Source organism: Ceratotherium simum, chromosome 29 (genome assembly GCF_057802395.1).
Source record: "Ceratotherium simum simum isolate JZ-2026a chromosome 29, ASM5780239v1, whole genome shotgun sequence".
In the NCBI taxonomy this organism is placed as follows: Eukaryota; Metazoa; Chordata; class Mammalia; order Perissodactyla; family Rhinocerotidae; genus Ceratotherium; species Ceratotherium simum.
In genome coordinates this window covers 40,485,989-40,513,406 of record NC_141928.1, presented here as the reverse complement: position 1 = coordinate 40,513,406, position 27,418 = coordinate 40,485,989, and the positions used below count along the sequence as shown (strand labels likewise).

The following is a 27,418-nucleotide window of genomic DNA, read 5'->3' as shown; positions in this document are numbered from 1 at the left end:
GAGTATTCTTCGCTCCCCAAGGCCTTTTCTCATCCAGATAGGCAAATAGCTTCCTAGATGCAGATCTTCCTCCTAATGATATTCAGGGGGTTAAGGAAAGTCCTAACCCACTGAAGGGTAGACCAACCTGCATGCTAGGTTTGTTCAGTAGCTCCTGCAGAACTTGAAGGAGCTTCTCAGAGCTTAGATGTGTATATATGTGTGAGATGGTTGGGGAATGGGTGTGAGAGGAGAGCTGCCAGTGGGGGTCACATGAAACTAGACCTACTTCATGAGACTGGAGGGGCTGCTTGCTTCAGCCAGGGAGTTACCATACCCATAGCTACTGAGAGAAGGAGGAAGGGGCCTGGGCATCTCTATGTCTCATAGACTGACCAAGCTTATTGCATCAGTGCCCTGGAGCTGGGGAGAGATGTTCTCAGGGACAGACTCTTTGTGTCCAAGGACTGCCAACAGTCACCCCTCTGACAGCACAGGGGCAGCTAGTGGAAGACAGGCTCTGGGAGAGGAAGGGTAGCTGAGTCTAGACGAGGGGGTGTGGGGAGGGGAAGAGAAAGAGAAAGACTGAAGACACTCTCCACATTCCACTCTAACTCTCACTGTCTGTCACTGTCTTATCTGGAACAAGAAGCAGGAGCTGCCTCCAGAGGAACAAGGGCCCAGCATTCAGAACCTGGATTTTTGGCCCAAACTCATCACGCTCATTGTGTCAATCATAGAGGAAGATAAGAATTCCTACACACTCGTTCTGAACCAGTGAGTGTCACCCACTTGGTCCTGTCCAGTTGGTGGTTGGTTTGTCCTTCAGTCTAACAGCCTCTTTCTTTCTTGTTTCTGTGTGTTTGCAGTGCCACCTCTTCCTCCTGTCCATCCGTCTGTCTCTTGTCCTTGTATCTGTCTGGGTAACTGTTTCTGGAGACAGGTGTGGAAACATAATGGGGGGCCCTGCCCAGACTGAGCCAGCCTCCCTGACATGAGAGGCCTCTGGGAATGGCTGCCGTAGGAGTCCCAGGGGATCCAGAGACCATGTGTGTATATGTCTGTCCACTGTGAATAAAGTGGGCCATCTTATAGCCCACCTCTTTCCCCTTCTCCTCCAGCTTATTTAGCCTTGGCCTGCCTTCTAGCCTCAACCCTTCTGCTCTGGACCTCAATTCCATGCTTTTTGGGCATCCTCTCCCCTGGGCCCACCATACCTGAGGGCATCTGCTGCCCCCACTTGTCCCACCACTGGCCCCTAGGCCCCTTTTCCCCAGATGGAGCCCAGCCTTGTTTCCAAGGCTTCCTGTCTCTTCAATCTGACCTCCAAGAACTAGGCACATTAGCCTTGGAAGCAATCAAATCAAATGGCTCTTGCCTTGTTCTCTGACTATGGCTTCTTCCGTCATCCAGGTTTCCTCAGGAGTTGAATGTGGGAAAAGTCAGCGCAGAAGTGATGTGGCAACTCTTTGCCCAAGACATGAGATATGCACTGGAGGGTAAGGGTGTGCCCAAGGCAGTGGGCTGCAGGCCCCTAGCCCGAGCACCTTGTTTGCTGTCCCTTTCCTCTCCCAGACAACTACAAGTTCTGGGTGAATGGTACAGTGAGAAACTAGAGGGATTCTAGGCATAGTGGATGATAGGCCTCAGGAGGCCTTGGGTGGGCCAAGCTTTAGCCAAAAGAATAAGGGAAATGGCTGTATGGATGTAGGTTCTTCCTTCCAGCTTTAGAGCAAGTGCCTGTTTAAGACTTGCCCATCCCATGCTGGATGTTCTCAAGTGGCCCACTCCCTGGAGAATGGTCTTGTGAAACTTATCTTTACAGTTTTAAAGAATCCTAGACCCTTAAATACATAGCTAGTAAGATTATTTTCTCACACTGGGGACTGCCTGGCCTGGCTTTCCTTGAAAGCTGTTCTGGATTGGTATGACAAAGCCAGAAAAATGCTTATTCTCTCACTTCTCCTATATAGCAAGGTCACAGACAAATTATTATTCATCTTATTCATTCAGCTTATTCTTTTATTCATTTCCCACTTTGGTCCACAAAGACATCACTCTCTACCTGTATCAGACCTTCTTATTTGTACCCATCTGTGCTCACTTATTTAGCTGCCTGTCCTATCTGTTTATATATGTTAGTCTATCTCCTCAGTCTGTGAAAGCGGATCTAGAAGGAGGGGGAGCAGTCTGGGGCAAGAACAAAGCAGAGTCTGGGTCTGTTATTTGGGTAGAGTGGCAGGGGAAATGGGTAACCCTCAGACTTTTAAACTTTTTGAGGTTTAGGATCAGTTAGTTTTTTTTTTTAATTGAGGTATAATTGACATATACAACATTATATTAGTTTTAGGTGTACAACATAATGATTCGATATTTGTATATATTGCAAAATGATCACCACAGTAAGTCTTGTTAACATCCGTCACCATACATAGTTACAAAAATTGTTTTCTTTGTGATGAGAACTTTTTTAAGATTTATTCTCTTAACAGCTTTCAGTTACACAATACAGTATTATTAACTGTAGTCCCCATGCTGTACGTTAGATCTCCATGAGTTATTTATTTTATAACTGGAAGTTTGTACCTTTTGACCCCGTTCACCCACTTCACACACATCCCACCCCCTGCCTCTGGCACCCACCAATCTGTTCTCTTTAGGATCAGCTAGTTTTGAGGTTGAAAGAAACCTTGAAGATCTGTGTTAAGTTTGAGGCAGCCACAGACTCTACACACACATTATGTAGTTCTCTCCCAGAGCAGTGGCTACCTCCTGCCCACACTGGGTCAAGCCTGGGGCTATAGCCCACTCCTCAGCCTGTCAGGCCAGTGAGGAGGTCGCCTGTCCCTCTCCTTCAGGCAGCACTTGGTGAGCCTGATGGGGAGTATGGTCCCAGTTCTTGACTGGATCTTGGGGGGAAAAAAGATAAATACCTGTGAATAATGAATCAATTCCACAAGAGGGATAGCGTGAGGTGGGGCAGAGGTTTCAAACAGAGATACCTCAGGAGCTTAGTGAAAAGGAGAAACCGGGAGGCTGGGCTGCAGGCCTTTTACCTGGTGCCAGTTCAGTCAGCTCTGCTTTTATCAATCTTATATGGGGTTCTAGGTGAGATTTCTTTTGAAAGGGGAGTTCTTCTAATGTTTGAAACAAACACACAAGGGTTGAAAACTGCTTTAAGGGAAAGAATTAATGTTGACCTAGTTTCACAGCTCAATTTCACCACCTGCTCAGCACTGTGATCTTAGACTAAGCTACTAAATTTTTGTGAGCTCTCATTTTCTCAACTGTAAAATGGGAGTGATGATAGTATCTATTTCATTGAGCTGATGAAGTAACTGAGATGTATGTAACATACTTAGCATACTGCCTGGCATTTACTCAGCACTTAATAAATCTTAGTCACTAAGGACAATAAGAAACCATTACAGGCTCATGAGCTGAGATACTATGTGAACAAAGTAGTATTTTTATAAGATTTTACCTCAGTGGAAAATGGGGGCAGCGGTCACAGGGAAAGACTAGAAGCAGGGAGTGTAGATAATGTAATAATTTAGGGCTGGGGCGGGGCCGGCCCCGTGGCTTAGCGGTTAAGTGCGCGTGCTCCGCTACTGGCAGCCAGGGTTTGGACCCTGGGCGTGCACTGACGCACTGCTTGTCTGGCCATGCTGAGGCCGTGTCCCACATACAGCAACTAGAAGGATGTGCAGCTATGACATACAACTATCTACTGGGGCTTTGGGGAGAAAAAGGGAAAAAAAGGAGGATTGGCAATAGATGTTAGCTCAGGGCCGGTATTCCTCAGCAAAAAGAGGAGGATTGGCATGGATGTTAGCTCAGGGCTGATCTTCCTAAAAAAAAAAAAATTAGGGCTGAGGGGATGGGGCTGGGATTAGAGCAGAGAAATGGAGAGGGAAGAATGGGCTTTGATAGACATTGGCAGGAAGTTGTATAGGACTTAGTGATTGTCAGAATGTGGAGGGGAAGAGAAGGGGAGGAGTTTGGAGACCTGGATGATAAGAGGATACTGTTGACTCTGGCTGTGAAAATGCTATCACTCACCTAATATTTTTTAAGTCAACTTTATTGAAGTATAATTTACATACAATAAAATGAAAATACTTTAAGAGTACAATTCGATGAGTTTTGACAAATAAACACACCTGTGTAACTACTATCCCAATTAAAATATAGAATAGAAAGTTTCTTCGTGCTCCTTTGCAGTAAATCCCCACCCCAGTCACCAAGTGTTGATGGAGTATTTTCATTGTGCCAGGCACTCTGCTAGTTGTTGGAGCCCCAGTGAGATGAATGAGGCATAGCTCCAGCCCTTGAGAAGCTCACAGACCAGTCTAGACAACAGACATATAATTTGGCAGTTACAATTCAAAGTTATAAGTGCCAGAAAAGGAATAAGCATAGGGTGCTGAGAGGAGAACCATGTAAGCCAGACCTGAGAAGCCTTCTTGGAAGACCTGGAAAGAGGACCTGGGAAGGCTTCCTGAAGGCGGTGGTACACAAACCGAAACCTGAAGGATGATAATACTTAGCTGGTGGGGAGGAAGGGTAGTAGTGACAGGAAAGGGAGAGACAGTACGTTCAGAGACCTGGGGTCTAGAGAGAGCTGGCATGCTCTCTGGAACTGGCAGCAGTAGTTCAGTATGACTAGCACTTTAGAGTGTAGGGGAAGAGATAAGTGAGAGATGAGGATAAACACGTAGGACAGAGCCAGATCATAAAGGAGGTTGTAAGCCATGTTTAGGCTTTTGAACTCTATCTTGAGGCATTTGGGAGCCACTGAAGTCTGTTAAGCACGGGATTGACATGATCAGATTTATAATGTAGAAAGGCCACTCACTGGCTACAGTGTGGAGAATGGATTGGAGGAGGAATGACCAGTTTGGAGACTATCGTAATGATCCAGGTTAGAACAAGACCTATGCAAGTAATAGTGTGGCTAGAAAGAAATGGATAGATTCCAGAGAAATTTTGGAGGTGAGATCAACAGGGATTGGTGATTTAACTGGATGTGAATAAAGAGGAAGAAGGAAGACTTGAGGGTGATGCTCAGCATTGAACAAGAGGATAAGATTAGTGTGTATACTCTGTTCAGCTCCAGCTGGAGATGTTAAGATGGCGAGAGATGGTGACTAGAGTTAAACCCGGGCAAAGTGAGATGTTCCATCAAAGCCTTATATAGACATTACCAGCACCAAAGAGGGATTTAGGGGAGATATCAGCAAACTGGACAGTTGAAGTCATGTGGCTGAAAGAACTCTCCAAGGATGAAAGAAGAATGGAGGGAGGAATGTGGAAGTCAGGAGCAGGAGAAGGTGATAGATATGTGATTGCCCCTTTTGACAGATTAACCACACCCCCACGCCCACCCCCCAACAACAACCTCAAGCAACTTTGCTGGAGCATGACTCCATGGGACTTGTTAGAATAGTTGAGAGTGTGACCAGTGTTTCAGCAATTATCCTGTCCGTTTTGGTACCTCAGAAGTTAATGTAGAAATTGGAGTTTGGGACCAGAGTACAGATAATGGATTGACAGACTAAGTGCGAGTTATATGTCACTACAGAAGTAACGTGCAAGTCCTAGATGAAAGCAGTTAGGGAGCTCTGGAGTGATGAGCAGCACTGCCTCCACTTCCATTGGGTTGCTGAACAGGAAGGAGGGAGGGCCCTCCTGGTGGTACCTTTTTATGTTTCTAGGTTCTTGGACTGGTTTAAGAACAGCAGGGTGTCGGGTGGAAGAAAAGGGGCAAACCCTGAGAGGGTCTCTCTGATATCCCTGATTTTTTCATTCTCTTTGTTGTTCATTGGTGTCTCTGCTCTGTCACAAGCATCCACTGTCTTTCCTATACGAAAAGTCCTCTTTCTGGGTGTTAAGAACTTTTGGTTGTTGTCCCTTTGCCTCTAATCTTATACCTTTTTCCTCTTTTCTTGCTCACTGCTTCATAAAAGAGACTGCAAATTCAACTTCAGGTTGAGATGGTGCTGCCTGCAGTGCCAGGAGATTAAATTCCTGGGACCAGGAGCCCTTTGAGACTGAATCCCAGGCTCCCATTTCCTCCTTGAGTGTCTGCTGCACTAATTGACAAGGGCCAGCTGCCCTAGACTGGATGTTCTGCCTTGATGTGGAGGAGCATCACCCATGGCAACTAAAGTTGAGCAGTCGAGTTCCCAGGGACACTGGCCTTCGCTTCTCTGCTGCTCAGTACTCTCCCCCATTTGCTTGCTTTTACCATTATGTCATATGTAAGCACACAAATGGCTTTTATTATTCAGATTAATGCTTTATCTATAAAGGGGGTAGATAAAGAGAACCTGTGGGCGTGGCCAGTGCTTCAGACTCTCTGGGCAAGTTGTGGGTGATCTTTGTCCTAGATTTTCCAGAAGGCTCTGGAGATTCAGCTAGATGACCTTTCAAGTCCACAATAAGCATCCCATTTTCTGTAGCATGATGGGCCTTTCATCTGGCTGTGTTTCCATGGTTTCCAAACTGATTATTCTTATTTGCATACTTCTTTGAGAGTTCATTTTTCAGTGTCTCAGCTCTGTTCTGGGGCCCTTCAGTTTACCTCAAGATTCTGTTACACCATGGCTGCTCATCTACTCTTTCTGTCAGCTTGAGCTCACTTTGGCTTTCCCTGTCTCTGTGTAGTTGTCATGGATCCATTCATGTCATGTACAACTGTTCATCTCTGTATTTAAGCCCGTCTGAGGGAATGGCCCAGCTACTAGCATGAGAAAAGCCCTGGAAAACTGTCATTCCTCTCCAGTCTTAGGCAGTCTCCCCACTAATCAGCAGTAGCACCCACATCCCTTTCTCCTCTTCTTCACCAGAAGACCTCCCTTGGCACTTTCAAAAGGCATAGCAGGGAGACTAGAGGCCTTTTCTGGGAGTCTGGCTTAGTTGCTAAAGGAAGATTTGAGCCAGGCTCTTGGAAAGCAGAGCACTCACTGGTAGGGGGAAATGGCTGTGAGGAGGTGATTGGGAGTCACCCTTGTCCTAAGATACCTGATAGAGCCACCTAACTGGATCTGCCTCCTTGGGAAAGCTCAGGAACCATGGCCTGTACTGCCAGGACCCGCCTGACGCAGCCTGTCTCCCCAACACTAGAGCATGAGAAAGACCGGCTCTGTAAGAGTGCTGACTACATGAACCTGCACTTCAAGGTGAAGTGGCTCCACAACGAATATGTGCGGGATCTGCCTGCCCTCCAGGGGCAGGTGCCTGAGTATCCTGCGTGAGTCATCATATGGGCACTGTGGAGGGAGGGGAAGAGGCTCCCTCTGGCTTACAGGGTGGGTGGGGCTAGTATCCTCAATTCAGTTCAGCAAGCCAGTCTTGAGACTACCTGTTCTGGGTACTGGTGTAGAAATAGAAAAGTGTCAAACCATGCCCTACATTGCATGCCCTACATTGCCAGTCTGAGAGAGCTGTCAGGCATGTGGCATATGCCAACCACTAGCTCCAACCCCCAGTTCTCCTGCCTGGCTGCAGGTGGTTTGAGCAGTTTGTCCTACAATGGCTGGATGAGAATGAGGATGTGTCCCTGGAATTCCTGCGTGGAGCCCTGGAACGAGATAAGAAGGATGGGGTAAGTGGAGGGCTTGGGCTGCATGGGGATCAGGCCAGGTCACCCAGCAGTTAGCTGTTAGCAAAACCCCTGGGCTTTAGCCAGGATGGCTGTTCCTGCACTGTGGAGTCCATAAGGATGGCTGTTGAGGGCCACTGAGCCAGTGAGGAACCTGCTGGTTCCTTTTGAACCCTAAAAACTTGGAAAAAGGTAGTGGCTGAAGATGATGACCCTGTGTGTGTCCTTCCTTAGTTCCAACAGACATCAGAGCATGCACTCTTTTCCTGCTCTGTGGTGGATGTCTTCACACAGCTCAACCAGAGCTTTGAGATCATCCGGAAGCTGGAATGCCCAGACCCCAACATCCTTGCCCACTACATGAGGAGATTTGCTAAGGTGACTGTGACCCTCCTTAACCCTCCTCCTTACCACCACCACACTCATGGCCCAGTCACAGGCCTGAGCTCAACCCCTCTCTGCAGTGGCCTTCGGGTGAAGCCTGGTGTTACCCTGTTCTCCTTTTCATGTGTCTGCGGCAGACAAGTGGGTTTGTCTCAGTGCTATTCCAGGGTTGAGAGGGAGCTTGGTCCCTTACTGTGAGATTCCCCTTTACCTCCCTGTTGTTCTGGGATGCAAGGTGCGACCTCAGGCAAGATCCTTGTGGGGAGAGCTAAGGGTTCCCTCTCCTTTCCTTTTCTCCTCTTTTCTCAGACCATCGGGAAGGTGCTGATACAGTATGCAGATATCTTATCAAAGAACTTCCCAGCTTACTGCACAAAGGAAAAAATGGTGAGGGTCAGGCCCTGGGACCCCGAGAGAAGGGAGTGGAGGACATTTGACTCCTTGCTTTTGAAGCTATCCTCGGAGCCAAGGGGTGTGATGTCCTGACTTCTGATTCCCAGCAGGGCTTTGCTTGAGATTATGCCACGAAATAATAAGAACTTGACTAGGAGTTCCTCTGAGCCTCCGTTTGGTACTTTATCCTTTACTAAGCTAGACCTTTGCTTAGTCTTTCTTTTTATTTTTTAATAAAAAATTAAGACATTCAAAGAGTTATAAAGGATGATACCATGAACATGTGGGGTCCACCACTCAGCTCAAAAACAGTAACATTTGCTTCTAGTCCATTCATGGAGAATTGTCTGAATTGGGTCCAGATCTCAGTGCTTAGGGGGAGATGCATGTAATATGTGTTGTAAATTCCTTGTGGCTTTTGGAGTAGAGGGAGAGACCCTAGGCTGATGGGTCCTGTGCTGAGAGGAGCTAAGACTCAGCAGTTCCATCTGTCCCCAAAGCCCTGCATCCTGATGAACAACATGCAGCAACTGAGGGTCCAGCTGGAGAAAATGTTTGAGGCCATGGGAGGCAAGGAGGTAGGTCTTAGGGTTTGGGGTTGCTGCACTTTCCCTTTGTTCCACGCTCCCTGGCCACAGAACTCCACCCTCTCCTGACTAGGTATAGGCCAGGAGTTTAGCTTGGGCTCTGGGCTGGCTTGAGCTGAGAGATTTGAGTAGGCATTGGGGTGAAGCCCCTAGAAAGGAGGAATTTGGGGCACAGGAGGGGAGAAAAGAGTACGAGAACCACCTTAGCCAAGCCCACCTACTGTGGATACAGTTGGACCCCGAAGCTGCAGACAGTCTGAAGGAGCTACAAGTGAAACTGAATACAGTTCTGGACGAGCTCAGCATGGTGTTTGGAAACAGGTCAGTGGCCCCAAAACACACTGCCCTCAGAGCCAGGTGTGGTCCCTGGCCAGTCCCAAAGCCCCTGCCCCACACCCATCCATCCAGCTGCAGGTGAGTGGATCTTCCCTCTCTTCCTGCTGGCTGTCCCTGCTAGAGCTGCACCATGAGTGTGCTGGAGTGGGACCGAATAGCTAGTGCTGCTCCAGGGACAGTGTGTGTTTGAGGAAAGGAGGGCTGCACTCTGGGCACATGTGTAGTTTCCAGGTGCAGATTGATGAGTGTATTCGACAAATGGCTGACATCCTGGGCCAGGTGCGAGGCCCAGGGAATGCATCCCCCAACACCAGGGCCTCAGCGGCTCAGGATGCAGATGGTGTGCTCCGGCCTCTCATGGACTTCCTGGATGGCAAGTGAGTACAGCACTCAGGAATGTCCTGTGGGGACAAGCAAGACAGAGGCAATCAGATGGAGGAACCTCTTGGGGAGGGGGGCTCTCAAACACTCACCGCAGCCTTACCTGTTGCCTGGGTCTGTAGCCTCACACTCTTTGCCACTGTGTGTGAGAAGACGGTTCTGAAGCGTGTACTGAAGGAGCTCTGGCGGGTGGTAATGAACACAATGGCGAGAATGATTGTTCTGCCCCCACTCACTGACCACACGGTAAGGACGCTCCCCTTCCACTTCCCCCTGTTGTCTCCCTTACCTCGCTCCACACTTCCTGATGGAGTTTGGAGTCCTCTGATTTTGACTGATTCCCTCTCTGCCAGGGCACCCAGCTGATCTTCACTGCTGCCAAGGAGCTGAGCCATCTTTCCAAACTCAAGGTACTCTAGATGTGTGGGGTCCTTCTGAGGCTGGGGGGAGGGGATGCCTGGGAGGAAGGAAATTTCAGCTTTGGAGACTGAAGAAGAGGGGAAGGAGAGGAACATGTAGCTGCAGGCTGGCAGGTGAGGGCAAGACTTTCTTGACAGCCCCGAGCTGTCCTGATGCTCTTGCTTTCTCTTGGGTTCTAGGACCACATGGTGCGAGAGGAAACACGGAGCCTAACGCCAAAGCAGTGTGCCGTCCTTGACCTCGCACTGGACACCATCAAGGTGGAGACCCCCCTTACATCTTACTACCACACCCTCTTGGTCTTGGCATTCCACTCTGCCCAGCTAGGTGTCCCTTGGCCTCTTGCCACCCCACATCCAGAAGAGAGTAATTTTTATGTTCATTTCTTTCTTTGCTATGTCCATATTCCTCCTTGGGAGCAACCAAAAAGGCACCTCCTCTGTGATCTCAGGTGACTCACCATGGACCTAGAACACTTACTCCTGGGTTCTGAGGACAGTTCAGTTCACTTAGTTCCTCATTGCCATTCTTGAATATTTTCCACTGGGAATTACTCTTACAGATCCTAATACCCCAGATCTGGCTGATGTTTCCCTCTTCCACTTACATATAAAGTCATTTGGGTTTTCAAAAGACTTGTTTTTCTCTACTCATTCATTCATTCAGCCAGGCAACATACACCAGGCACTATGCACTATGAAGGATATAGAGAATCAGATATGGTCCCTAGCCTCAAGATGCTTATAATCTGGTAAGGTGGTAATAAGGCAGGTACATATGAACTGTGATTCAGGGTACTTGGGAGAGGTGTGTCATAGGTGTAAAGTTCTCTAAGGGTTCAAAGGGGTGAAAGAGCACTTCTGGCTACTCTCTGCCTGAAATGCTTCTATCCTATATCTTTGCCTGTCTAGATAGATGGATCCATCTTTCAAACATCACATCCAAGAACATGGCCATCCCCTACCACTCCTGCCAGATATCCAAATAATACTCTTCACCTGAGAGACTATGACCCTGGCTGTGTGTTATTCCTGATCTTGTTGTTTATTGAATGGCTTATTGTCCTCAACATCCTCTTCTGGCATCTTTGTTGAGTCCCTGCTCAGATGCTATTTCTCTGAGGACAGTGTTGGGGAGCTGCCTCTGTGAGTGGATGAGGCAATAGCATGTACTCTTTTGTCTTTCAGCAATACTTTCATGCAGGAGGCAATGGGCTGAAGAAAACTTTCCTGGAGAAGAGCCCAGATCTGCAGTCCCTTCGCTATGCCCTGTCTCTGTATACACAGACCACAGACACACTCATCAAGACCTTTGTGCGTTCACAGACTGCCCAGGGTAAGGCCTACAGACTTTGGGCCCCCACCTCCCCTCCCTGATAAATCTCTGCCCACAGGGAGTCAGTATCCTCTAGCCCTTAGGGAGGATCCAGGTACTTCTTCAGAGAGCCCTTCAAACTCAGACCCCAGGATTTCTTGAGGGACCCCAGTACTTACCCCTACCCCATGCCCATACCAGACAGAAGAATCACAGGGACCTGGGAAATGTGCTTGAGATTTCTCTTCCCAGCCATCGCTGGCCAGTGCATGTTTATTGAGCTTAAGGAGTGTACTCTGTTTGGTAGGAAAAATCTCTGAGGAAGCCTTGAGAATGAGTGGTTGAGACACTCTTGAAGGCTCATGGCTTTGGGAGCCTTTAGTTGGACGTTGTCCTGGGGAGAGAAAGTAGAAGACTTTCCAGATTATCCAGCATGGAGGAGGAAAAGACTAAGAGAGGCAAATCATGAGAACAGTTGAAAGGAGGGTGCGGATCACAGGGCTCTGTGCATAGCTGAGGCTCCAGTCTCATGGGTGATGCTAATGCACAGGAGACCCAGGCGGCTGCTCTTTTCCCAGTGACTTCCAGTCCTCAGAACCCCTCCCTGCCTCAGGCAGGCCTATCCATAACAAAACACAGCTGCACAGACATGGTTCAGATTGATATTCTGACTCTTACCCTGGAGCAGAGCCTTCCTAGGAAGAGCTTCAGGCACATTTATTATTGCTTGTTCTAGGGAAACCTGAGCGTGCTGCCTAGGCAAGTGAACCTGGTGGAGGAGGGAGGGGAAGGCTTAGGCCTTACTGAGCTGTGGATCTGGAGCACAGAGCTGATCTGGAGGCAAAGAGGGATCTAAACAGTTAGACTGGAGTTGATGGAAGGTGAAAAGATGCAAGGGACCTGCAGGACTGCTCCATTTTCCACATCTGTTTTTATTTCAAGTCCCAGGTGGGAAGAAGAGAGACCAAAGAAGTTATGAGCCTTGCTCAAGGGGGCAGGGAGAGCTTTTATGGAGCTGAGTACGTGCAAAGGTCTGTAACATAAGGGAGGATCCGAGTTAATCCAGAAAGGCTTTTTAGAAACACTGAGCTTTAAACTAGACATAAAGATGAGGAAAGGCTAGAACAGGCACATAGGAGGTGAGAGCAGAGTGGGGACTGCAGGGAGAAGCCCAGTGTATGTCCGTGTTTTCTACCCATTGCTTTATCATTTAAGGCCTAGGAAATTAGAGCCTGCAACCTTTCTCATTCCTGCCCCACTGGTCTCAGATACCTTCTCTCTGTTATGTTCTACTGCTTCTGCCCATGATTTGGTTGATCTTCGACCCCTGAAGCCTAATTTGGATCATTCAGGCACTGACCCCAGCTCTTTGACTTCTCTCTCCACCCTACCCCATCTCTGTGCTCCCTCAGCATATGTATAGAGCTGCTATGAATGGCTGTTAACTCCTTAGGCCTCTAACTGATTTTTCTTTCTCTGTCCTGCTGCTGCTACTACCTCTTGACTTGCCTGTCCTCACTCAGTGCATGATGGGAAAGGTATTAGGTTTACTGCTAATGAGGATATTCAGCCGGAAAAGAGTACGTTACACACTGTGCAGATGTGAATCTAACATAGGCTAACACTGACCCCCTGAACTAGAATGAGCTGCTCATGCTGAGAGTGGGGGAACCAAGTGTCAAAGTTCAGAAGCTCTATCCCAAGTCTCACAGAAGGGCAATGTATTCATACAGTCCAAGACAGGGTTAACAATAGTTCTGTCCTCAGAGTTTCCCCACCCCTCCATCTTAAGACAAAGAAGTTTTACCTGGGGTGCAGGGTACTGGTGTTTTCTCAAAATAGAGTGAGGCCTCTCCTGAGGGGACCCTGCAGATTAGCCAGAGATTGGGACTGGGGAGCTGTTTATGGAGTGGTCCAGGTTGGAATAGGACAGTCTTTCTCAGCAGGCCAGCCTCCCAAGCAGTGGCCTCCAGGAATCTGGGGAGAGGTGAGAGGGTGCTGCTTTTGGGGAGGAAGGACCCACATCGTTCCACTGAGGCACCATGGGGTGGACACAGTTCCCAGACAAAGATACAGGGTGGCAGCATTGTCCTTCCCCTACATCTTTCAATGAAAAATTCTTCAGCCTAGGAGATAGGAGAGGTTTGGGGAACCTGAGAAATTTGTACTGCATTTTTGGAAGAAGTTTTGCCTAAGATGTTGTCAGCTTAACTTGTATTTTAATACACAGCCTCATTCTTTATCCCCTTTCTTTCCCTTCTCGCATTGCTTACTTCCCCATGGCTACTGTGGGAGACTGCTTCTTGCTTTAGGGTGTAGGGTGCTGCCCTCCTAACTCCTCAATTTTACCTAGAATAATTAGGCCTGAAGTCTTAGAGTTCGCCAATGGGATATCATCTGTCTTATCTGTCCTTCAGGGTCTGGTGTAGATGATCCTGTGGGGGAAGTCTCTATTCAGGTGGACTTGTTTACACATCCTGGAACTGGAGAGCACAAGGTCACAGTGAAAGGTAAGTGGCATGGACTTACAAGTCTCAGACCTTTTCTTGCCCAGTGGCCTCATCAGTCGAAGTCAGGGGCTGCTTATCCCAGCCCTCCAGCTTAGCCCTCCTCCACGGGGAATGCCACCTGGGGCTCAAGAACTGGGAACGCTTGGTGGGGTCCCTTACAGGTTTTCTTGTTTGGGCAGTGGTGGCTGCCAATGACCTCAAGTGGCAGACAGCAGGTATGTTCCGACCCTTTGTGGAAGTGACCATGGTTGGCCCACACCAAAGTGATAAGAAGAGGAAGTTCACAACCAAGTCGAAAAGCAACAACTGGGCCCCCAAGTACAATGAGACATTTCACTTGTAAGTTACGGGGTTGGAGACCTGCAGGATTCTGGGAGGGGGTGATTTGGGGGGTAAGACTTGAGAGGGGAGAGGAGGGATGGGCTGGACGGCGGTTGGGGTGAATTCAGTTGAAGACTCCCTCAGCTCTGGCTTCCTACCTTCTACCCACCCTGTGCTTGCAGCCTCCTGGGAAATGAAGAGGGGCCAGAAGCCTATGAGTTGCAAATATGTGTGAAGGATTACTGCTTTGCCCGAGAGGATCGCATTCTGGGGCTGACAGTGATGCCTCTGAGGGATGTGGTAACCAAGGGCAGCTGTGCCTGCTGGTGCCCCTTGGGCCGGAAGATCCACATGGATGAGACAGGCATGACCATTCTCCGAATTCTGTCTCAGAGGAGCAACGATGAAGTGGCACGAGAGTTTGTTAAGCTCAAATCAGAGTCTCGTTCCATGGAGGAGGGGAGCTGAGCACTAGGCTTCGGTGCCAACCAGATGGCACCAGTTTCACAAGTCATAGCCAATGGGAGTTACTATGTAGCCAACTTAGGGTCCTCGTAGTCAAGAGGCTGACTCCTTCAGTAAAGGAAACTTAAGGAAAAATTTGATATGGCAACAGTATGGCTTTTCACAGAAAGAGTCATTAATCCCTGACCAATACATGTGTGGTGCTAGGAGGTGGAGGTTACTGCATGGGGAGATTGTCCATAAAGAGAGGGACAGACATTTCTGAGAGCGTCAGCTATTCTTGGTAGACACCCCACGCCCATCTCTACCCTTCTCCATACCACACCTTATCCAGTTAGACCCATAAGTACCAGTCATTAGAAGAACAAGTTTAGAGGCCCTGGCGCTTGTGCCTGGCTGGGTAATCAGCTGAGCCTACAGGTATTGCTGAACCCTGTGGTCTGGATTGGAGGATGGCCAGGGCAGGAGCACGCAGAACAGAATTCAGACTGTCTCTTGAGCAGAATCCACTGGTTTTGTATGGCTCCAATGAGAATAAGGCTTTGAAACTGAACAAGATACCTTCCAGAAATGAGCTGTGCTAATCCTTCACCCAGATTATATCTGTCATGAACAGAACCAGGTTCACATGGTGCTTCAGAGCCCTCAGCATATTTGGAATCTTTGGAACCCACGCACCCGAGGCCACTGCCCAGGAGTCCCCCTACCTCACTCCTATAGGGAGGGGAACGATGCTTCAGGACATGAGAGGCTGTTCTTATGTGCATGCGCCTGAGGGCTAGTTGAGGGATCCAGGAGAGAGGGCTGTATTTTCTTCTTGGGTAGGACCTGAACAAAGCCAAAAATTATGAAAATCAGTCTAGAAAGAGTCCTCTTCACCTATGGCCACTGCCTTCTGGCTGTCCCCCCATCGCAGAAAGAATCTAGCCTTTGGCCTCACTCCCTTTCATCTAGGTCAGCTGCTGTTCCCCTCATAGACGTTCACCCTACAGAAGGAGCTTGGACAATGATCCCTCTGTACAGGCCAGATGGAGGGGGCCTCAACACTCCTTGGGAGGTCAGAGACAAACTCTTTCAGGGGGTCATATGGACTTCCCAGGCCGTTGCTCAAAGATGTGACATGGTCCTTGGATATCCTCAGCAGCCTCCTGGACTTCCTGAGGACTCTGCATTGTCTACAGCTATACTGGCCATTACATGAAATGAAACTAAGCATCTTTGCTGTTGTTAATTATTGTATGTGCCATTATTACAAGCGATTATTGGCTAGTCTGTAATAAATTATCTTATAGCAGCCTTTGGGGGTCTGGTAATTCTGCTCAAGTATGGAAAGCTGTAGAAATGACTATCCTATATAATGGTAGACTTTGGACCAGTGGCCCTTTGCTGTTCTTCCTACCACTCCTCCTCCACCCCCACTGCAAGTGGTAGAGCCTAAAGCAGCTCAGATAAACACCAAGCAGTAAAGCAGCTGATGTGCTAGCATCTTGGCCTTGACTGGAGACTACCAATCCAATTAACAGAGTCAGGGGACCCAGGGCATCAGCTTCCTGCAAAAGGTCCAGAAGAGTAGGAGATGACATGTGCCAGTGAAAACTAGTCCATGCTATGTCTTGCCTTTTCTAGAATCACAAGGCTTTTCTTCTAGGACAGACATAGCCTGGGCTATGAGGACAAAGCAAGGGCCTACTGGGGCCAGAGATGCTTCCAGAAGTGGGTGGAGGGCTGAGGCTCCCATGTACAGGACAGAGGAGTAGGCCTAGGAATACACATTGTCCTTATATTTTGGAAAATTCAAAGAAAAGAGCTGGAGTAGAAAGTCTAGTCCCAAAGGGGAGGAAACAAGGTAAAAATGAGGCCTCTTGGCATGGGAATCAGAAAAACTGAAGCAAGAAATTGCTCACCTACTCTCTCAGCCTGCAGGGTCACCACCTAACGGGGCAGGGACTGAGTAGGGGCATAGGGCAGGGAGCTAACTCCAGCTTCCCAGCTCCTCATTTCCATTTGCTTGCTAAATAAATCCTTAACAGTTCAGTTGCCCAGTCATTTTTACACTTCCTCCTCTTCCCCCCTCCCCTTCCAAACCAGTTGCCTTCTATCATTTCTGCCTCAAACTTACCTCTTGAATGCATTGTCTCACCTCAGTTCCCAATACCACAAGTGGAGTAGTGGCTTGTAGTTCTTCTTGTCTGGATTACTGTGATAATCACCTACCTCTGCTCTGCCCCTGCCCTCTTCACACACTCAGGTAAGTCTCTCTCCTGTTTAAAGCTATTCAGTGGTTACCTATCATGGCCTTCAGGCTGAAACTCCAATGCCTTCCAAGACAAGCACAGGCACCCCCCACCCTCTTGCAGCTATTCTAAAGCACTTCCCTTGCAGTTCCCTCTGACATACTGCACACTTCTATGCCTCTGTGCCTTTGCACATTCTGTTCCCCCTTGCTGGAATATCCCACAGCCTTTTCCACTGCCTTCTAGGCTCTGACATCTCCTTGGCAGCCTTTAGGACCCAACCAACCCTGTACCCCTCCCCACAGCACTCTCCATGGTTATAATTTACTCCTCTCTGCCTTCATCAGCCTGTGATCTACGCAAAGGCAGGGTCTGAGTGTTTCGTCTCTCTCTCCCAGCGGCCAGCACAGAGAAGGTGTCAGTACTTCAGAGCCAGGCCAACTGCTGTAGGACTCCTTCGAGAAGCTGGGTGGGGGCAGAGTCCTGGGGAGGGGGCGTGGTCATAGGCGGGGCTCTGCTCTGGCTGGAACCCAGGGCTCCCGGCGCCTGCGCAGGAAGGTGCGTTAAGATGGAGGTCGCTGGAGTGGACGGCTGCGCGGCGATGGTGAGCAGGAAGCGCCCGAAGGTGGCGCCCGAAGAGGGGGTATCGCCTTCCCCTTCAACATTGGAGGGAGGCTGTACCCCGACACTCCCTGACATTCGTCCCCTCTGTGTACTTCCCAACAGCTCTCCATCCTTGTACTTTCTTGTAACCTACTCTCAGTGTACTCTCCGAGGCTGCTTCCTCTCTCCGTGCTCGAGTATACGGATTTCCCAGATACCTCGCGAAGGGGATCTTGATCCCCCAAATACCTCCCAAAGGCACCCATTTATTCAGCTACCTCACAAAGCAAATACAATCCCGCCGGTGAGGCACATTCCTATAAACTAAGGGAGTTTTGTCCACTTTTCCAGCATTATCCAGATTCTCTGAGAAGAAGCCATAAATATTATACCATATTTGACTGGAAAGTGGTACATTTGCTTTTAATCCTCTCTCACAGGGGTCAGGAGACCTACTTCATAAGGAAAAGTCAAACTCCAGCTGACTACTCGTGGTTTGCAACAGGCTTGCAGATTTGAATTAGTAGCTGAGTTTTTAAATCCAGATTTCACATTTTAAAAATGCACATTTCCAGCTATTTTGAAAAATTGGAAGATCTGTTAACTCTTAACTCACATTCCCGCAAAGTGACAGGTGGTTGGAGCTGAGAAGCATCTGGTAAATTAGTTTACTTTAGTACATTATAGACTCCATTACTCCTTACTTTCTTATAGTGGGCTTTACAATATTTGCCTGGCACCTGATAGGCATTTGAGTTTGTGATCCCTCTGGGAGGACTGTGGGTAATTTTCTGCATCAATGCTTTGAGCTCTTAATGGAAACTGAAATCCAAAGGGGTTAGATGTGTGTTTAGGTTGTTTTTGGTTTCTGTGATGCTCTGATTAGGGTCAGAGATCGTCCTAGTAGTGATATCAAACCTGAAGTGAGTTCACTCTTCTGTCGCGGAGCAAGCCAATCTCTGACACCTGGTGTAGTGGAAGAAAGGAATTTTATTGCAAAGCGCTGAGCAAGGAGAACAGGCCGCTCACGCTGTAATCCCGAACTCCCCAAAACCTACAAGCAAGGGTTTTTATTTGGGGTTTTAGGTAGGGGACAGGGAGCATGTGGCCTCGGGCTGAAGTCTAAGAGTCCTCCACACAGGCGTGGCTGTCTGTTCTACGTGTGGCATGTGGTGGATTTTTAGTCTCTGCCATATAAAGGTTACAGTCAGGCATTTTAGCTTCTCAGTGTTCCTGCAAGACGCTTAGTCAGGCAGGGGCCTTATCAGGACGTTCCTCTCTCGTCCAGCGGTCCTCCTGCTGTTCTGCAAGGCAAGCTCAGAAACTTTGGTTATTTCGTTTCCCACATTAACTTTATTGGTACAAGACACAGTTTCACCCTAATCTAGGGAAATTTTAACTCCTTCATCCTCAGTTTCAGTAGCTAAAACCTTAAGTAAAGTGTTTTTTATAAGAGAATTCAATCAAAATATTTGTAGGTAGCTCCCGGTACATTTGATCTCGAAGAAATCCAGTATGCTAACTCCTCTCTGGTGGGGTCAGGCCAAGGTCAAGGCATCATTTCTCTTTGAACACCTGGTTATAAAAGGGCCTGGCTCTGGTTTGTACAGAAAATGATGTCTCAAAAGTGCTGTCTCCCGTGCTGCAGAACACACAGATGGTAACTTTTCTCTCTGAGGGAAATAACAGGCCTCAGAGCATCAAGAGTAGGGGTATTCTGCAGGCTGTATCTAATCAGAAGTAAAACAAGTACCTTTAATAGTGGATTTTTAAAGAAAATCCCTTCTTTCAGCATCAGTGTGTGGCCTACCCCTTCATTGTGCCTGAATGAACCTTCCACATGTAGAAGCATAATGGCAAAGCTGAAGAAGCAACATGGAATAGTGGCGAGGGCATGAAGTGGGAATCAGAAGACATGAATACTGGTCTCAGCTCTGCTACATACTTGTCAGGAGACCTTGACTTGTAACTTCTCAGAGGCTCAGTTTCTTGCATCTGTTAAATAAACAATAATTCCTGCCATGTTTACCTCAGAGGTATCAAATGGGCTCATTTAAATGTGAAAACACTTTGAAAGCTATACATTTTTTCTCTGTGTAAGGGATTATCATAATTATAAAATATCGTCTGAGTTCTGATAATCTCTAAAGGAATTTGTCTTGCTGCATTCCATGTTCAAAATCAACAAATACTTGCTGAGCACATACTGTGTGCCAGGTCCCCATGTAGGCCTGGGGCCTAGCGTTGAACAAAACACAAATCCCTGTATAAATTTAGGAGTGAGTCATCAGCATATTGAATGCCTACTAAGTACCCAGTGCAGTATTATAGCTATTTAAAGAGGTACAGTCAGTGTTGAGGAGCTAGAGAGGAATGGTGAAACACAACAGTGGCGGTCGTAGCACTCCTAGGCCGGAAGGGAAAGGGGGGAGAGTGTTGTTACCAGAGCCCAGCTGGAGCTACAGTCTGGAAGAGGGACTGCCTGACAAGAGCTATGGCCATAAGTGCTAAGCAGCCACTGTGAGAACTTGACAAGGCAGAGAGGACACAGAGAAATAAATGCCCTAACCTTTCTCTCTTTCTCTCCTGCCTTCCAGTCTCCAACTAGCACTTTCCATTGGTAAAACCCAAACAGAAGCCCAGGGGCAAGGTAGTCTGAGTGATGTAGTTCATAGAGGTCAGTTTCCCAGAGCAGGGCAGAGGGAGTTGGGCAGGAGGAGACACAGCAAACACATTAACCAGTATACAGGTATCTAGGGAAGGAAAAGTCACCACTATGGACTCTCCAAGGAACTTTTCCCTCTGTTCAAATTCAAAATCTGCTCTAAGGCTTGGTCTCCTTAGCTGTGAAATGGGGATAGTAATGCCTTTTTTCCCAGAGTGATTGTGAGGATTCTGTGATAGGGCACATGAAGGTGCCTAGCACAGGGCCTGATAACATGCTGGAAACTCAACATATTTTAGTTCCTTCGTTATATGCCTAAATGGCTCCTTGGCTGGAATACCTTTTCCAGTCAAGTTCTCAGAGAGTGGCTGGAACTGAGTGAATGAAGGTTAGAATAGTCAGAGATGAAGTCAGAACACATAGGGCCCTGTAGCCCATTGTAATTACTTTGGCTTTTAACAAGAGTAAAGTAGGATGTATTGGAAAGTTCTCCTGGATTGTGTGACTTTTGACATCAGGGTTCCTATCATTCACTAGGTCATCACTTGTTCATTCATTCAAAAATATTTATTTGGAACATACCACAAGTTGGGCACTGTTTTAGGCAGTGGAGATGCATTGATATATAGTTCCTACCCTCAAGGAGAATGTAGTCTTATGAAGGAGACAGACAATTTCAATTTAAGGTATGAATGTTAAGATACGAGTGAGCATAGAATATACTATGGGAGCTCATAGTAAGGACACCTGACCCATTTTGAGGGCATCTGAAAAGGTTTCCTGAGGAAGACAATGTAAACTGAATCTTACCAATAGAACTTAGCCAGGCCTAAACGGCGGGAAATAGAGTTGTAGGCATTTGGAGTAGTATGTGCACTTGGAAAAAAAAAAGTTGGTGATGTACTGAGAACTGCAGACGGTTTATATCACTGGACAGTTGGCTTTGGGAAGAAGGATGGTGAGAGATAAGACTAGAGAAGTAAGCAGAGGCCAGGTCATGAACAGGAGTTTAGACTTTATCCCAAAGGCAATGATAGGCTTTTAAGCAAAAAGAGTAACAGAAGGATAGCATTTTAGAAAGATCACTCTGGCTAGATAATAAAGAGTCATTTGAAGTGGGGTCTGGGTGGAGGGTGGGGAGGTACAAAACTGGAGATGAGGCTAACAATGGTGGCCTGAGTTAGAGAGAAGCTTTGGGCATAGAGAGAAGTAGATGACTATTCCAAGTTCAACTCTTTATTAACGAGGGACAATGTACAGAACTTCATGGTTAGTTACAAGTGGGAGGGTGAAAGAGAGCATTGTCAAAGATGACTTTCAGATTTCTGGCTTGGGTGACTAGGTAAGTGGTAGGACTAGTAACTGATGTTCAAATATAAGAGAAAACACAGATTTTGGGTGTGTGAGAGGTGGAGAATAGAGATGATGATTTCAGTTGTGTAAATGTAGATTTTTTTTTTTAATTGTGGCAAAATACACATTATGTAAAATTTATGATTGGGGCCAGCCCATTGGCGTAGTGGTTAGGTTCACTTGCTCCACTTCAGTGGCCCGGAGTTTGCGGCTTTGGATCCTGGGCACGGACCTCTGCACCACTGATCCAGCCATGCTGTGGCAGCATCCCATATACAAAATAGAGGAAGATTGGCAACCGTGTTAGCTCAGAGCCAATCTTCCTCACCAAAAAAAATAAATAAATTTATCACTTTACCTCTTTAAAGTGTACAATCGAGTGACGTTAAGTGTATTCACAATGTTGTGCAACCGTCACTACCATCTGATTCCAGAAACTTTTTCATTACCCAAAAGGAAACCCCATCCCCATTAAGCAGTCATTCCTCAGTACGTGTAGATTTTGAGGCATTTGTGTGACATTCAAATATACATGTTAAGTAGACATTTGGATATGCAGTAGTGAAGCTCAGGATAAAAATTTAGGCTGAAGATGGAGATTTTTGAATCATTAGCATACAGATAGGGAGTTCTTAACCCGCGGCCTATGGACTTGAGTGAGAATCTCTGAATGTCTTGAATTGGATATAAAATGTATATGTTTGTTTATTTATTTTTTTTGGTGAGGAAGATTCGCCCTGAGCTAACACTTATTGCCAGTCTTCCTCTTTTTGCTTGAGGAAGAGTGGCCCTGAGCTAACATCTGTGCTCGTCTTCCTCTATTTTGTATGTGGGTCGCCTCCACAGCATGGCTTAATGAGCGGTATAAGTCCGTGCCTGGGATCTGAACCTGTGAACCTGGGTCACCAAAGTGGAGCATGACAAATTCAACCACTACGCCACTGGGCTGGCCCCGTATATGTTTATTTTTTATGAAGAAAGAGTCTATAGCATTAATCAAATTCTAAAAGGAATTTTTTAACCTGAACAAGGACTTTTCATGTCTTTGAGACAATTGGTCCATGGACTACACTTTTGGGAAAAATTGCTCTAAAAGGTTCTGGGTCAAAAGTAAGAGAACAAGGGATGCTGAAATGTTGGGACTTAGTAGAATGGTAGATTTCCCCCCTGAGCTCAGTGCCAGATCTACCAAAGAAGAGCATCTGGGCATTTATACTCCTGCTTAACCATGGTATTTGACCACAGGTCTCAGTTACTGCCCTAGAAACCCACTTCACAATCATCTCTTTATCTGCAGCCCAGCCTGTAAGAGAGATAACATAGAGTCGTGGTCAGGAGCAGTCAGGCAAGCAGGGATTCAAATCTCAACCACTGTAACTCTACCACTTTCTGATTGTATGATTCTTAGCAAGTCACTTAACCTTCTTAAGCCTCGGGTTTTTCATCTATAAAAAAGAAGACCCAGGTTTTAGTGAAAATTATACAGGATAATCTATGTAAAGCATGTGGTCAAGTGTCCAGCACACAGTAAATTTTGATAAATGATAGGTATTATTATGTCAGCGGGGCCTGGACTAACTGATAAGTTTTTGTTTTATTCTCAGGTGATGTTTCTCTGAGATGAAATACGTAAAACCTTTTATTTCAGGTAAGTGCTCGGCTCATGTCTGCTGAGACACCCCAAATTCAACAATCTATAATGGTCTTTGCTTAGTACTACACTGTACCATGTTCCACCCACAAAGCCAGGAAATTGACCACTGGTGCTCTCAGAGCATTCATTGAGGGATTAAACTGAAGCCCACCAAGAAGCTTCTTAGTGCAGGACTCAGACTTGACTTTCCTCTGACGTGACTTGAGACTATTTTTGCTACAAAGGTGGGAAGAAAAATATTGTAAAGTTGAACTTTAGGTTATTATAGAAAGCCTTTGGTTATAACTACTGATGGTATTAATTTACATTTGAGAGTAATATTTGAGTGTTCTCTTTAGAGGGCAGTGAGAGAAATGTTCTACTTAAAGACTTGAGGCAGACAGGTAAGTGATTTAATGTTGAAGGGGTTTAAAACAGAAAGCCAAAGGTCTGCTATGATAACCATGGTAGAAGTGTTTTTAGCAAAAGCTGAGAATGACAGTGTTTCTCATCTGTGAACTTTCCAGGGGAAATAAGAATAGTCCAACAGAGGCTTCTGCTGGGCTAATTGATTGAATTGGGATTATTGGTATTATATTCAGATGAATCATGATTTGAACACTCCTCCTGACATCTCGCTCTCCTTTTTCCATGTGAGCTTATGATGATCAAAGGGTCCTGTTGAATTTGTTTCCCTTTCTGTAGAAATCTAACTTGGTAACTCATTTCTCCAATCCCAGACCATACACGTTTCATCCTTGCTATCACGATTTGTCTCATTAAGATCAGTGAGTTTCTGCTGTGGCTATTTTGGAGAAAGCTTGGACTTTCTACCAAGGTCTAGAACTAAACTCTCCACGTAATTCCAACCAGATGACTGTTGACTGTTGTATGGGTGGGTTCTCTCCAACAAAGGGAAAACCTTCTGTCATAGTTGTTTGTGAACATGCTTTTAAAGAATTTGAAAAACAATAAAAGAGCTATGGGACTTCCAAAGAGTGTGGGTGTTTGAGGAGGAGAGGAGGTTGTTTTTGGTTTAGTGAAACAAAATCAGTTCCTCTTGAGCTACATTTGTTGTTATAGTTTTAAAAGCTAAGTTTTGAAGGATGGATGGATTTTAGCTAAATAGAGGAATGTGAGGGTTACATAAAAGAGAATTATCCTGAGATTGAGAAGGGAGCGTTGTTAAAAATTTCACATGATACCTTATATAGTTTGAATCTTTTTTTAACTTATGTATACTAAATGTGTATGTAAGATGTTATATGCATTTATCCCAGTATTGCTGTTAATGTCTTCATTGGTGCCTATCCAGATCCCATGCTTGAGTTTATGAAGGAGGGGCCTTTAGTGCTGGCATTTGATTTGATTCTAATTCTTCCCTAGGGAATTTCATTCTTCTTGGTCTTGTTCATAATCTGTTCTTGTCTCATGATGGCATCAGCATATTTCTGCCTTTACAGACATATTATCTGGTTAAGATCTTGAGATATCCAGGCGGATCTGTGCCCATCTTTGTCTTGCTCTCTTTGTCTTTATGGAATTTTGTGGTAGTTCCCTAATCACATTTTTAGGGCTGAAGCTCTTTCCTTTAATGTCCTTCCATGTAGGCTGTTGGCATAATGCCAAAGCATTGTTCAGTAAAGGCCATTCTGAGCTTGGGGCAGAACAATGCAGTTGAGGCAAGGCTTTGATGATCTGTCTCAATCCAGGAACAAATTTTAGAATATATATAGAGAGATTCTTAACTGTTTTGTTGATAACAGCATATCAAGAATCTTTTAACAGCTTAGGACCTCTCCTCAGAAAAAATGCACAGGTTTTTATAGACAATTTAAGAAGGTTCACAAAGTTTCTGGAGCTCATCTATTGAGCCTTGGCTTAGAAAACAGAAACAAGCAGACAAGCAAACTGATCCCAAGAAGTGACTAAAATGTATGTCCTTCAAGCAATTCTCCATACATATTATTTCTCAAGCATCTGATGTATATTGAACAGCATTAAGTTCAGAGTTATACCTGGAGTACGGATAGTCTGTATTGTAGAATTGCGTGCTTTATTTCTTAGATTTTTCTTCAGAGGTGAGCATTGCCCAAAACTGGGGGTCTTAGGAGCAGGGTTGAATAAAAAAAGTGGGCTGACAAGGGAGTCTGAGAAAAGAGGAACCATAATCTGGACATTCATAAAGGTGAGTGCTGAGAGACTCAAGGAGTTCCAGGACCAGATAAAGGTCAGACAGGAAGGTTGAGTTCAAAGCAGTAGGCAGAGGACCAAATTGGGCCTCACAGAATCAATAGACCAGCAGCAGGAAACAGACAAGATTATTGCTGGGACAGGTTTTAAAAAAATTTTTTTTAATTGTAAAATACAACGTTACCATATTAACTACTTTTAAGTGTACAGTTCAGTGACATTAACTACATTCACATTGATGGGCAACCCTCACCACCGTCCATGTCCAGAACTCTTTTTGTCTTGTAAAACTGGAACTCTGTTCCCTTTCTCCCCACCTCCAGCCCCTGGCAACCATCATTCTTCTTTCTGTCTCTATGACTTTGACTACACTGGGTGCCTCATGTAAGTGGAATCATATAGTATTTACCTTGCTGTGACAGGCTTATTCCACTTAACATAATGTTCTCAGGGTTCACCTGTGTTGTAGCATGTGTCATAATTTCCTTCCTTTTTAAGGCTGAATAATATTCCGTTATATGTATACATCACATTTTATTTATCCATTCATCTGTCAATAAACATTTGGGTTCCTTCCACTCCTTGGCTATTGTGAGTAATGCTGTCATGAACATGGGTGTATGAATATCTCTTCAAGTCCCTGCTTTCAGTTCCTTTCAGTATATACCCAGAAGTGGAATTGCTGGATTGTGTGGTAATTATATTTTTAATTTTTTGAAGAAACGCTATACTGTTTTCTTTAACAGCTGCACCATTTTACATTTCCACCAACAGTGCACATGGATTCTAATTTCTTCACATCTTTGCCAACTCTTCTTTTCTTTTTTTTTTAAATAGTAGCCATCCTAATGGGTACAATGGAACAGGTTTTGGACACGAAACCTAGAAAGCTCACCTGAGACTGGTATGTTTCAAGAGTCTTTTAAGGCACCAGTGTATGGGGAGGGAGCTGTTAAGGGCACAGGGCGGATTCAGATACCAATAACCACCCAAGCTGGGGGTAAAGTTAATAACCTCCTGATGAAAATTAAGGGACCTCTACATATAAAATCAATACACAAAAATTAATAGTTTTCTTAATCAATAGCAACTACCAATTAGGAAATACAATGGCAGAAAGATTTGATTCACACTAGGAACAAAATCGTTATCTAAGAATAAACATTAAAAGAAATGCACAAAACCTATATGGAGAAAACTATAAGACTTTATTGACGGACAAAATGATGGTCTGAATAAATGGCAAAACATAGGCGTGTTCCTGGATGGAATGCAGTGGCTCCCATTTTCACTCAGTAAAAGCCAAGGTCCTTGCAGTGATCTTTTAGACCCCACATACTCTGCCCCCACCCTCCCTGAGCCCCTCTCTCCTACCCCTCTGCTCTCACCTCACTGTTCCAGCTACTCTGTCCTTCTCGCTTTCTTTTTTTTTTTTTTTTAATTTTTTATTTATTGCAGTAACGTTGGTTTATAACATTGTATAAATTTCAGGTGTACATCATTATACTTCTATTTCTGCATAGATTACATCATGTTCACCACCCAAATACTAATTACAACCCATCACCACACACATGTGCCGAATTATCCCTTTTGCCCTCCCCCCTCCCCCCTTCCCCTCTGGTAACCACCAATCCAGTCTCTGTCTCTATGTGTTTGTTTATTGTTGTTATTATCTACTACTTAATGAAGGAAATCGCTTTCTTAAACAGAATCTTTGTTGTCATTATTCCTTTGAAACACTCTTCCTCTGGATAGCCCCTTGGTTAACTGTCTTCTCCGTTTCAAGTTTTTGCTCAATCTCAACTTTTCTGTAAGGCCTACCTTGATCACCCTACCACCTCCTCTCACTCTCATACTCCTGGTCCCTCTCACTGGTCAGTCTTATCTTGCTATTCTTTTTTCCCTCTTTCCACAGCATGTATCACTTTCCAACATAATTTATAATTAACTTGTTTATTATTTTGTTGTTTGTTGTCTGCCTTTACTTGAAAAATGTAAGCTCCACGAGGACAGGATTTTTTGGTCTGTTTTGTTCACT

At 45.9% G+C, this 27,418-nt stretch overlaps 2 protein-coding genes across 7 annotated transcripts in view; both read left to right on the top strand.

Moving 5' to 3' along the window:
- Positions 1-17,437, top strand: part of UNC13B (unc-13 homolog B) — a 250,615-nt gene extending 233,178 nt beyond the window's left edge. The window contains exons 15-30 of one of the 6 annotated variants that reach the window (XM_087419541.1): positions 632-756; positions 1,393-1,478; positions 7,108-7,234; positions 7,492-7,588; positions 7,820-7,963; positions 8,279-8,356; positions 8,863-8,940; positions 9,182-9,270; positions 9,510-9,662; positions 9,789-9,912; positions 10,020-10,076; positions 10,266-10,346; positions 11,274-11,421; positions 13,818-13,910; positions 14,090-14,249; positions 14,414-17,437. In XM_087419541.1, coding sequence (XP_087275667.1) covers positions 632-756; positions 1,393-1,478; positions 7,108-7,234; positions 7,492-7,588; positions 7,820-7,963; positions 8,279-8,356; positions 8,863-8,940; positions 9,182-9,270; positions 9,510-9,662; positions 9,789-9,912; positions 10,020-10,076; positions 10,266-10,346; positions 11,274-11,421; positions 13,818-13,910; positions 14,090-14,249; positions 14,414-14,699 — 1,926 coding nt within the window. In that variant the 3' untranslated portion in view covers positions 14,700-17,437. Of the gene's footprint in view, positions 1-628; positions 757-1,392; positions 1,479-7,107; positions 7,235-7,472; positions 7,589-7,819; positions 7,964-8,278; positions 8,357-8,862; positions 8,941-9,181; positions 9,271-9,509; positions 9,663-9,788; positions 9,913-10,019; positions 10,077-10,265; positions 10,347-11,273; positions 11,422-13,817; positions 13,911-14,089; positions 14,250-14,413 lie in introns of those variants that run through there. The other 5 variants (XM_087419540.1, XM_014797472.2, XM_004443252.3 and 2 more) reach the window with 5 other exon arrangements.
- Positions 17,438-23,141: 5,704 nt separating this feature from the next.
- The window catches only part of LOC101393436 (phospholipid-transporting ATPase FetA-like), a 126,813-nt gene continuing 122,536 nt past the window's right edge, over positions 23,142-27,418 (top strand). Inside the window, exon 1 of the mRNA XM_087419539.1 lies at positions 23,142-23,199. Coding sequence (XP_087275665.1) covers positions 23,172-23,199 — 28 coding nt within the window. The 5' untranslated portion in view covers positions 23,142-23,171. The remainder of the gene's footprint in view (positions 23,200-27,418) is intronic.